We start from the raw sequence: 11,647 nt of genomic DNA, 5'->3' as shown, positions 1-11,647 counted from the left end.
TGAACAAATGGACAAGGAAGGGGTAAATCCTGGGTCAGGTTCAGTGAATGTTTATTGAAGATCAACAATGACAGAACAGTGTGGACAGCCTGTGAGAGAAAATTTGTACTTTAAAACATGTAGTATATCTACCAAGCAAGCAGGATCGCCCTACATACTTAAATATGAAAACTGATGGAGGATGTTAGCAGTGGGGAAAACTGAAACTACAAATTAAAATTTCAAAGCTCTCTGTAAATTGTGCACTCGATATTCTAAAACTACATGTATATATTAAATGCCTTAATCTTTCTCAAACCGAAATATAAACAAAGGGTAAAATGCTTCCAGGTATATTCTAATTGGCTAGAATAAATCATTTGGTTTACTGATTATCAACAATCCACTTGGCTTCCAGTTTCACCATTACTTAAAAAAAACAAAATTCAAATTCGCTTGACTTCTCGAGTGACGGCTTTCTGGTGCAGGTTTCCCCTAAACAGAGGCAGGGCACTTGTGAAAGGCTTCTTACAGTGTTAAGAGATGTAGTGTTGCTTCAGGGGAAAAAAAACAAAAAAATCCACTACACATCAGTTTATGATAAACAAGTGCCATTTCTTCTGGGCAAGGCAACCTAATATTCAGTGCATTGCAAACTTAATCCAAGACTTGATGGGGGCTCCAAGTACTTCATAAAAACCAATGAGTTTCCCAAATGTATGTTTTACAATCGTGGGACATTTTGTGTTGCAATATTTCCCTTTTATGAGTTAATCAAACATATGGAAAAAATGACTTGTAATGAGATACATACACCTACTACTATGGTACTGTTCCCATATCAAAACTAGTCAGCCAGCTTTTAATATAAAAGGTGACTGACACGCATTGTAAAACATCTCCCACCTAGTTGAAAACACTTTTTGGTTTCGCAAACTTGTTACGAGGAAAACCACAAAATCTAAATGTTTTCCTGTGTTTAAAAACTACTTGGAACCTTTGAACACTGTAGAATCTGGTAGACTGTATTTAGAAAACGAGTGTTATGCTTGTCTGTTACTGTTGAGAAAATAGTTACATGTATATATTTAGACAAGCGTCAACTGTAAAAATTTGAATTTTTTTTAAGAGCTTGTACCTGATCAGACCTGCGGATTAGGGTTGCAATGATCACACATATAAAAATGGCCCGTGTCATATAATGTCAGACTTTTCCATCTTCCCTGACTTCCCTCTTGTCCACCTTTGCCCTTAAATAAAGTTGTACCTGTGAGGCAAAAAACTAGCTGAACCTTTCTCAGTCCATTTCTACTGCCACTGCTGTCATCAGTGGCAGTGAAATTGTGCTTATAGCACCAGAGATGAAACCTGGGAACATGGTGAGACGCCATCTGACAGTTGAACTCAACATTTCCTATGGCTGACCACACCCTGTATCATTCCGTCCATCTGAGCTTAATCCATATATACAGTCATACACACTCTTACACTCACAATATACTTAAAAAAAAAAAAAACTTGTTACCAAAGTGCAAACAAAACCAAAACATGATAGGTATCCTTTCTTTGCCTTTAGAAGACAGAAGAAAGAAAGACATTCTTCATATTGTCAAATCTACAATTATAGCAGCCTAAAAAGGATAAAATTGAAGCTGAATAAGGTGCTTTAGCTTGTGCCTTCCTGATAATGTGTGTGGGAACAGATACCTGTGTAACACTGATCTCAAGCCAATCCAGCTCTTTTACAAAGTCTGTTTTCACAACTTTACAGGAAAAAAACTAAACTACTTGTTGATCTGCATTGTAGAAAGAATTTTAGCGACAGCACATGTAACAGGAAGGCGGACTGGGATAGAGATACGAGGGCAGGGAATTGGGAGTCCGGGATGAGGAAGTGGGATGGGTGTTCGTTCAGGGAGACAGGTTGTTAGCCAGCTCGATGAGCGCCAGAGCGCCGTGGAGTCGCTCTCGTTGCTCCTGGAGGCGGCGCTTGGCTGCTCCTCCCTGGGTGCTCTTCTCCTCCTCTGCGGTCTCTTCTTCCCCGTTCTCTTCATCAGACTGGAGAAACTCCATTGGATCCTGCTGCTCCTGGTCCTGCCCTCTAGCCTTGCCCTGTGGCTTCACCTTGGTGGTTGTAGGGGCACGCTGCTCACGGGTTCGCCAGTACCTGCAATGACAAAGAGCACATTACCATACAATGTAAACAAAACAAACAAAAAAAAGCTATTTAAATGTGGAAATCTTCCTCACGGTCCTGCTTTTGTACATATGAGCCTACTTTCACTTACTTTGCCAGCCACTCTGCCACAGCCTTGTTATCCACAGACTGAGCCTTCCCCAGACCCTCCTTTGGTTCTTCCCTCTTCAGACGGGAGAAAGGATGCTTGGGGCAGTGTCGGTTAGCATGTGTAAACCGATTGCCACATCCTGCAAAGGAAGCATCAAGTCTGAATAACTGCAGAAAATGACTGGAGGTTTTTGTCATTTTTACATAGTTAAAATGTGTAGTGCACAACATTTGTGGTTCACTACTGTTATAAACAGTGCTTCAGTCTTCTTAGAATGGATTACTATTAATAAATTAATGAGTAATGATGTTTACTCAAATATGACTTTTTATAAGTCACAAAGCAACAGTAATGATTTTTAGGGTTAGTACATGAAATTACAGCAGACTGTTACACAGTCAGTTTCATTTCCCAGGTACTTTCCAAGTATTAGTTTAAGGCTCTAGTCAGTCATAGTAAATAAACCACATTTCATCTTAATGGAAAGTACCTTGAAGACACTAAAGGTGAAAACTTTCAGTTTGCTGTTTGTGATAATACATTTTTAAAAGGCTAACTGCATGGTCTTTTCTAAAAAAAAAAAAAAAAAAAAAATCTACGTTTCACACCCACCTTTCTCAGAGCAAACAAAGGGTTTTTCCCCAGTGTGCAGGCGCTGGTGGGTCTTCAGCTGTCCACTCTGGACAAATGCCTTCCCACAGTTTGGGTAGTCACACAGATAAGGCCTCTCACCTGGGGTGGAACAAGATAAGATATACTTTATTCATCCCACAAGTTGGGAAATTGAGGAGGGGGTGGGTTAGTTAGTGGAAAAACTGTGGTTACTTAATACTTTAGTAATTACTAGACAATGCTTTTAAATTCAGAACAGGGACCACATGGTTTCATGTTTTGTACCGTGACAGGTGAAGCACATGTATTAAAGCAATTTATAATGGGTCAGCGGACTTCTCTCACCTGTGTGTGTCCTCTTATGGGCCTGGAGAGACTTCTCTCTGGGAAACACTCGGTTGCAGATGTTACAACGGATACGGCTGGATGAAGTCTCCCCCTCGCTTATCAGCTCCCGGACTGTGTCCGCCCGTGGCCGGCCTCTGCGGATACCATCCTGACAGCGAGAACACGCAGAATCATTGCTCTGGCCCTATCAGACTTATCAAAGGACTCTGGATGAATGAACACCTATGGTGCAACAGCTTTGAGACAAAGCAGGGTATAATATGCCAAACCAAGGACAAACTGTTTTCACTGCTTCATAATCTAATACACTTATAACACATGATTCACATAAAATACTCATTTATTGCATTTCATACAATGTATCAACGTGCCAGTCTGACTTCATTTAATTAGCTCACGTGTTACACTGTGAGCTAATTCACATCCGGTTAAATTTTTGGCGCGCGACTACACGTCATATTGGAGCAGCTGCTCCAGATTCAGGAACTGGGGTTTAAAATCCACGGAGTCACACCCTAATGCGCGGGCGTTTTTTAAATGACTCTATATGACGCCATATTGAGGCCGACTCTCTGTTTTAAGTAATCACATTTCAAGAGAATATATAACTTTACAAGAAAAAGGTGTTCATTCTGATCGTGCTGTTCTGCTGTGATAACTATGTATGGGTTATTGCGCCTGTTATACACATGCTATATCCTTTCAGACCTGCTCTGGAGGTTCTTCAACAGATCAATGAATTAAGTTACAAATGCTCTTTTAGGCGTATTACACTGTTGTCAGCAGTCTATGCATTAACAATATTAAAGTATTAAAATAGTTAAAAAATACTTTCTGCTTTTAGGTTGCGCTCAGACATCCATACGACATCCAGCCATGTCACTTTTTAAAGAGTATCAAGACAAACTTTCATATGAGGGGTTTACCTTGATCTGCTCAGGTGAAGGAGCTGTGTCCGCTTCCCTGGCCGTCTGTGTCCCGGTAGGGGACGCGGCTCCACTCCCTGAGCCCGGGCTCAGGGTTACATTGTGGGCGTTCTCTCCCCACTTCCACGGGTAGACCATAAAGTCGCTGAAGCCGGGGCTTGTCGGAGTTATGGCCTCTGCTTTCCTGGGTTTAATCGGAGTGGTCTTGATGACGGACACCAAAACTCTTTTAGGCGAGTCATTGCAGAAAATAACGTGAGGGTGCTTGCTCTCAGCCATCGTTTGAGTGTCAAAATCCCGGTGTTTGACGCAAAAGCCGCAAAACTATTTTTTTTCCCAACAAGATAAACGAGCAAGTGTAATAAATAGTTTGCCTTCTTAATCTGGAGTAAATACTTCCTTCATTTCCAAAGAGTACAAGAAGAAGAAAAAAATCTCTGATCCGCTCTCTGCTATAAAGTAACTACAAAAGTTGCAGGAATATATGAAGACTGCGGTTTCTTTCCTTCTTGTCGCAGCAGGTCGTCTCAATTGACCTGTGTGCGCCCACAGGAGCGTTGTCCCGCGTTGCAAAATCGCGCCTGAGCAGTGCATCCTCCAATCCACTGCAGGCGTCGAACCCCACGTGTCAAAAGAAGCGAATGGCAGCAGCCATATGGCTCTACCTAGCCATTCTCCAGACCAGTAGGAGACGCGAAGGGCTCTGTGCACACTAATTGGCCGAAAAGCTTTTGTCCAATGAGATTTAAACACCTGATGCGCGCTCTCGCAGATTGACATCAAGACTAGCCAATGAAAGCGATTGTGGCCCACGTGTTAGCCAATGGGAGCGAAGGGCGGTTAATTTTTTTTAACATTGCGGATGAGCAGATGGCTCTTTTCCCGCGCTGAAGAATCTGTTTATGTTATTACATGTTTTTGTCGTTTTAAAGGGAAAGAAAACGGTGGTTCCGAGGCGCCAAAGTTACGTAATCACTGTAGGGCGGAAGTAATAGAACAAAGGCTTTATTGTGTGCGAGAAATGGAAACAGAAACTTAGAGTTATTTGAAATTTCATTATATCAATGCAATATACCTAAAGTGGTTTATCTGTTTAACCCAAAACCCTACTAAATCTCTAGATACTGTGTTCTTCAGATGATTTCATTTCTCCAGTAAAATGTAGTAAAGTGTGCTGTCAATCATCCGTTCCTGGCAGTTGTTGGAAGACGACCCTGCCCTGCTTTCACTGTCATCCTGTTTGTCGCCCATGTTTCAGTTACCTAGTAAAAAACAGTTTAAATACACTCCAGGGCACTGTCTTAAAAATAGTATAGTATGCCAAAGGGAGTGCAGATTTACTGCTGGATGAACACCATCCAGGCCATCCCGGACTATACACACTACAGACACTGAATTTAAATGTGCTGATGCGGATTTATGATAGCTTTCGGTATTTGAGTGTCACACATCTGTTTTAGTAAATATTGTGTGAGTTTCTTTCTTTCAAATACTCAAACAAAAACTGCTACTAGACTTGATAACATTTACACTCTTTCATACATTTCCTGCTATACATTAATACTGAAACATTGCACACTAACAACACAGACTTGTATATTCATTCTGCTATGACTACTGAATGAGGTTTCATTATATAAAATTACTTACTCATCTTGCAAAAGAGGGTAGGTGGAATTTTATATATTTTAATAGCTGGACTAAAGAGATCTGAGCATTATACATATTATACATATGTCATATGATTGTCTCAGTAGGCCTATGTGTTGCTTCAGTTCATCAAATAATCCAAGAAGTAAAATGAAGTTCAGTCTGAAAAAAAGTAAATAGTATAGACATTTCATTAAGGCTGAGGGTTTTGTATAGATTTGCAAAGTTACGAACATATGGGGCATGCAAATATGGAGAGTTTAATGCACGTGGTTCGCAAACTGTTAGGAGGGCCCCCCCTAGTGGGGTATAGAGCCACTACAGGGTGGATAACCAAAGGAAAGCTACATAAGAAATAGATAAATAAAATATAATTTATGTGGTGCTACCACACTGACCTTTTTTTCTGTATGAATAAGATTTAACTTATTTCCTTTTTTATTGCCAATGATTGCTGAAAAGTGTGAGGTAGAAGTGTGAAATTTTCAGCTTCTAGGAGCATGCCAAAAATGATTGAGACAGTGCTTTAATGGGATATCGCTCAGATTCTCATGTGTAGCTTAGTGCAGCATGGACTAGGCATGCTTTCTTAACATTTTGTTTATGCAAAAGTATGACGAATGGACTTTTCTAGAACATTGCGTGCAATACACTGTTTTCACACAGTGCAGTGGCTGACACTGTTGCAAGAAGGTCCTGAGTTTGAATGCTGTCTGGGGCCTTTCCATGTGTAGTTTGCATGTTCTCTGGCTTTCTCCTACAGTCCAAAGATAGGCATGGTGTGATTCTAAATCGACTGTGTCTATGTGTTATCTCTGCAAAAGACTGACACTGTGACAGGCTCCAGCCTCCCAGCAACCCTGAAATGCATAAGTGGAGGAAAACAGATGGATTGAATCTTTGGAGACTTGAGAAACCTTTCATAAACATTGTAACTCTATGCAAATGTTCCCCAAGTCTGTTCTGAAGGTTGCATTGTGAGCAATCTTTAAAAGTCAACTTTAAAGAACCCAGAACTCCAGTCTTTTTTGTGAAGTTTTGTGATAACTGTCAGGGAACATTTAGGGAACAGTCACAGGAGTTTCTGCAAGGAGTAGATCCCTATATAACCTGGGAAAGTTTTTTTTCTGGTAAAGCTGTGGATTGGCCACCATTTGCTACTAGTTACAAAAACTTATATACTAATGTAACAAATGCCATTACTAGCTACTTGGGCCAGAGGCAATTGCTGACAGTTATGTAGCAAAAATACAAGAAAATGTGAAGATTTAACATTATTTCTTATAATGTCAGTTGAATTACAAAAAAACCCTGCTTTGTGACTGACCTAATGGTAGGCCTAATAAGCAACATTTACAATAGTATACATACAATAGTGGCACACTTCTAAGCTATGTATCCAGGAAGCTAAAAATAAAAGAATAAAAACAAGTATGGCTTCTCTAAGTAAATATCTATCAAGTAGATTGAAAACGAAAAACAAAACAAAACAAAAAAACTTCGGTAAATGTTATTTGAAGCTTTCACAAAAATCGTTGAAGAATCCCGACTGTTCTTCAGAGGTTACACAACCTTCAGCCTGGTTGTTGGGCTGCGGTATGGATGTTTATTGATGCTGCTGTTTGGCTTTGATTAAGTTAGCTACTTTGGTACACCCCAGGCCTTCCTGAGGTTTGGCTACAATAATCAAATTACTGTTAGACCTGACAGGCAATACTGCCTACCTGCCTTGGAGGGAAACAGACACTGCCAGGTAGATAACAAACAGGCCTACAACAAAAAGAAAAGGGAAACACTTGACTTGCTTGCACAGTAACAAGACGTCGCTGTGCGAGTCAACTCGTTAACAAGCCAGTATACTACTAAGCTACCAAACTAGTGTCAACCCCCCCCCCCCCCCCCAAAAAAGTAGGACCTTTACCTGACATTTATGCTAATGTTACTAGGTCTAAGCTACAGTCCATAATTACCCGAACATTATCGGTTAATGTTAGCTAACTGTAGATTAAAACCATTTTATACGTTTATTGAAGTTAATGCGCTTCATTAATTAAAGTGAACTGTAATGAAAGCTCACAAAATGGATAATATTTCCATATGTAAATTTGTCTTAAATGTTTATCTTTGTTTTTCGAATGCTTTTTGAGGGTTAGCGCCCCTTTAACTTCAGCCCCTGTGCCAGTTCCGACTCGTAGGCCTCCAGCCTGACTAAGCACAGAACCATCTCTGGCAGAGGAGCTGAGCCAAGCCTTTGCAATGCAGACTGTTGATGAGCACGTGGGCGTGGTGTCGCTTGCATCCACACGTGCAAACATTTATTTAAAAGTGTGCCGAAATATGCTGGAGGCATTTGTTGGACGTTCACTGGGGCAGCATAGTTCCGACCGTCACAGCTCTTTTGTTCTAGCTGAGCTGGAAAACGGTGCTTATCTTTATTGTCTGATACTTGAAAGCTGTTTGATCATCTCGAGGAGGTAATTATTTAAACTGTTTTTTTTTATTCATCATTAACAGGCTAACATGCTGCCGGACGCCTACGGGTGTGCTGTGGCGAACAGGTTCGGGAATCTTCTGGATGATGACACGGATCCTTTCGACTTGATCAACGAAGTGGAATCAGAAAAGACGAAGAAGAAAAAGAAGAAGAAGGAAGAGGAGGAGAAGAAAGCAAAGCAGAAAAAACCTGGTCAGAAGGAGTCCCAAAAGGACCGACGCCTCCCTATGGCCCTGGATATTCAAGAGCCGGTTCCAGGTAAGTACTGCGACACACTGCACAAATCCAAACGATTCTGGCAGCTGCTGGGGTTTCCAGACGGGGTAGTCCAGCCAAGAGTGGCCAGTTTGCCTGAGCTTTGTCAGCTGGTAAAAATGCGTGGTCAGCGAGGTGCACATGTGCATGCTGTCAGAGGTGGTTATATCCCCACTATCCTCTGTGCAGAAATCTGGGTCAAAGTGACGCTTGTCTAATTTTATAGATAATTCCAGAGGACATTTAAGTACATAGATTCAGCTATTGGACTGAACCTAAAAAATGGATTGGAAAGAGGAAAGCATGTTAAATTGTTGTTTTCCTCCTGTAAATGTAAGCTCAGTGAGGTTTGAGAGCATAAGTCTGATACTGAGAATTGCATTCAGAAACATAGTTTTCCCCAAATAGTGATTGCTACCTTATGACTCAGTTCAGTACGTTACCATCTCGCTTTCTCCCTTCAGTCCGTAGGCAGCAGCCACGTCCTGCACCTGTGTCTGAGAGTGGGGAGGGCAGAGAAGAAGCCCAGAAGAAAGCTGCTGCTGGGCAGCGTAGGGCCAACCAAGAGGAACCCCCACAGGAGTTTTCAGTTTCTAGGTTTGCATTCCATGCTTAATAAAAATATCTTTATTTAACTGATGTCATATAAAAGATGACATACCCAGTCTTGATTAGTGTTTCAGCATATGCTTGCATACATAAACATTATTTCATACACTCTTACAGGAGCTTTTGTTGATTAAAAGCTCTCCTAATATTTAATGTCACCCAACAATGTCTAATTATACTATGGAAGCTTGTTTCTGCAACTATGGGGGGGGAAACAAAGCATTTGTTTGCCAACCAAATTGAAATTTCAGGTTATAGCTTACCAATTCAGACTTCTGAGAAAAGAATTCTAAATTAAGAAAACTACATTTTAAGTTGAGATGCTAACCCAAAATTTGGACTTACTGATTGCAATAAACCCCTACCCCACCCCCTCCCATGGCATAAACAAGCTTTCCTAGGATACTGCTGTCAGCTGGGTTTGAAATGTGGATGTTGTCACATGAATAAACTGAGTTTTAATCTTCTTTTTTGGCAGGCCTTCCTATAATTCAGACTTTGATCTCAGAGGCAAAGGGGGGATCAAAGGTAGGAGAGCAGGAAGAGCTGGAGGAAATGCAAGGAACCCGGACTACTTTATTCTGAGGGGCAAGAGGGAATACGATCGGCACAATGGAACGTAAGTCTTTGTAAAAAATGCCGCTTGTCCCTGATTTTCCTCTGTCTCGTAACTGTGTACTGATGATCATTTTGTCTTAATTGCAGAGGTATACCTCCTGACGATAAGAGAGGAGGAAGAGGAGCTTGGAACTGGGGCTCTGTTGAAGAAGCTGCAAGGTAAGTGGGTAGTTGATAAACATGAAAATGACAACATTTTAATTCTTGCAGAGAATAGAGGTTCTGTTTGTTCATGTCCGTTTTTGTACAGTGAATTCATGGATGGGACATCTCCAGTCAAATCTGAGGAGTCCCAGATAACTGTAGAGGAAGACAATCCGAATCAGTGAGTGAAATGCACAAATATCCTTTCTTAAATTTACATCTGTACCACCGTGACTTATTTAGAAGTGACGGTGGTCTTGTTTAGCATCTGTGCAATGAAAATAGAGGAAAATCTACAATTTAAAAAAACAAAAACCCATTCAACAGTGTGCTAGATAAAATGTTCTGTGACGAGCTTTAATTGATGGGGAAATTTGGGATGTCTGTACTTGGCAGTCGCACATGAGAATTGTCATTTGCAGGAAGTGGGAATAGGGAAAAAAAGAAATGGAAGATGATTTATTTGTTTTCAAATGATAAAATAGAGCAACGGAGGAGGAGGGAGAGATGTTAGTCCAGGTTGCTATGGAGATGACCCTGGATGAATGGAAGGCCATGCAGGAGATGAGTCGTCCCAAAGCAGAATTTAATATCCGCAAAGCAGAAGGCAAGATTCCCTCCAAAGCCAAGGTCATCCACGAGTCAAAGCATGTGGAGGTGAGCGTGGAAGATGAACTCTGGAGGCTATATGGGTTGGTTTTTGTTTTTTGTTTCCCCCATTTTGTTTTTATGAATAATTTCTGCAGTTTCTCAGAGTAACTAAAAATCGTGTGTGTGATGCAACATTACTGCAACATAGGCCACCGGCAGTTGTGTAAGTTTGTGCACCCTCAGTTGTGGCTCCTTAGGGGCTAGTTCATCTTGGCTGCTAATGAGGTTAATTTGAGATGAACTGTAACATGTGTTGACATGCCTGTGCATATTCGGGTAGTTTCTTGACTGTGCAGCAAAGCAAGCCATTAATAAATTCAACGAGACAGAATATCTATTGCCGAATAATCAAAGACTGAGTAATAATCAAAATATCTATGGATGTTTTTACTAACATAAAAAAAGCAAATGCTATAAAAATAGTTTAGTTTTCTGTTCAAATAGTACTCTTGCCTTCTGTATATTTAGTGTTTGCTTCCAATTTCTAGACCATCAAGGTAAATATGGAAGATGAAGGAAACTTCCTTCGCAGGTCTGTGAATGATATCACCTCCCTCTTGGACATCAATTTCGGGAGCCTTGGACGTCCCACTCGTGGTGGCCGAGGAAGAGGAGCACGTGGTTGTCCTAGCAGGCGCCCAGAGAGTGTCAAACCGATATTGGAGAGGGTATGTCTGTATTTGGGTACAGAATTTGGGACAGCGCTGAAATGCTCCAACCTTTCATATAGCTTTTATTGACAATTGTGCATTTGAGGTTTATTTACTTTCTGAAGGGTAAGAGGGGTACTCGTATTTGTGTGCCCAGAGCACAGTTAGCATATTGTTTTATGAATGACGTGGTTTTTCCCTATTAGGCGGAGGATGATCTGGCACCTAACCCAGATGACCCAGAAGACTTCCCAGCACTATCAGCAGGGAGATAACTGAGTAAAACCTCATCTCCTGATGTGACACATTTATTGTTTTTGAGGTTTTGGGTTCAATTGCACAGAATACACTGTTCAATAAATAATTATTTTGCAAGGTTAACTTTTTGTTTTGAATGCATCACTGAGGATTTAAACTCATTTT

General features: G+C 40.9%; 2 protein-coding genes across 4 annotated transcripts; one reads left to right on the top strand and one right to left on the bottom strand.

Moving 5' to 3' along the window:
- Positions 1–27: 27 nt before the first annotated feature.
- On the bottom strand, positions 28–4,864 carry znf367 (zinc finger protein 367). The gene is made up of 5 exons (XM_085475760.1): positions 4,154–4,864; positions 3,225–3,375; positions 2,880–2,999; positions 2,268–2,406; positions 28–2,146 (listed from the first exon to the last, which is right to left on the bottom strand). The coding sequence occupies exons 1-5, from the start codon at positions 4,430–4,432 to the stop codon at positions 1,891–1,893; spliced, it is 945 nt and encodes a 314-aa protein (XP_085331886.1). The 5' UTR covers positions 4,433–4,864; the 3' UTR covers positions 28–1,890.
- Positions 4,865–7,332: 2,468 nt separating this feature from the next.
- LOC146697189 (intracellular hyaluronan-binding protein 4-like) lies at positions 7,333–11,605 on the top strand. Of its 3 annotated transcripts, none has more exons than XM_085474181.1 (9): positions 7,333–7,556; positions 8,318–8,555; positions 9,017–9,149; positions 9,640–9,780; positions 9,867–9,938; positions 10,030–10,104; positions 10,409–10,580; positions 11,063–11,242; positions 11,431–11,605. In XM_085474181.1, the coding sequence occupies exons 2-9, from the start codon at positions 8,324–8,326 to the stop codon at positions 11,497–11,499; spliced, it is 1,074 nt and encodes a 357-aa protein (XP_085330307.1). In that variant the 5' UTR covers positions 7,333–7,556; positions 8,318–8,323; the 3' UTR covers positions 11,500–11,605. The 3 variants fall into 3 exon arrangements, with proteins under 3 accessions (XP_085330307.1, XP_085330309.1, XP_085330308.1); XM_085474183.1 differs by having other exon boundaries at positions 7,334–7,399; XM_085474182.1 differs by lacking the exon at positions 7,333–7,556 and adding an exon at positions 8,114–8,225.
- Positions 11,606–11,647: the final 42 nt, after the last annotated feature.

Source organism: Copadichromis virginalis, linkage group LG12 (genome assembly GCF_057382275.1).
Source record: "Copadichromis virginalis isolate Kocher_CV1m ecotype Utaka linkage group LG12, C_Virginalis_male_GT1.1, whole genome shotgun sequence".
NCBI lineage: Eukaryota > Metazoa > Chordata > Actinopteri > Cichliformes > Cichlidae > Copadichromis > Copadichromis virginalis.
The sequence above is the reverse complement of the archived record's forward strand: the minus strand, read 5'-3'. Positions and strand labels throughout refer to the sequence as shown.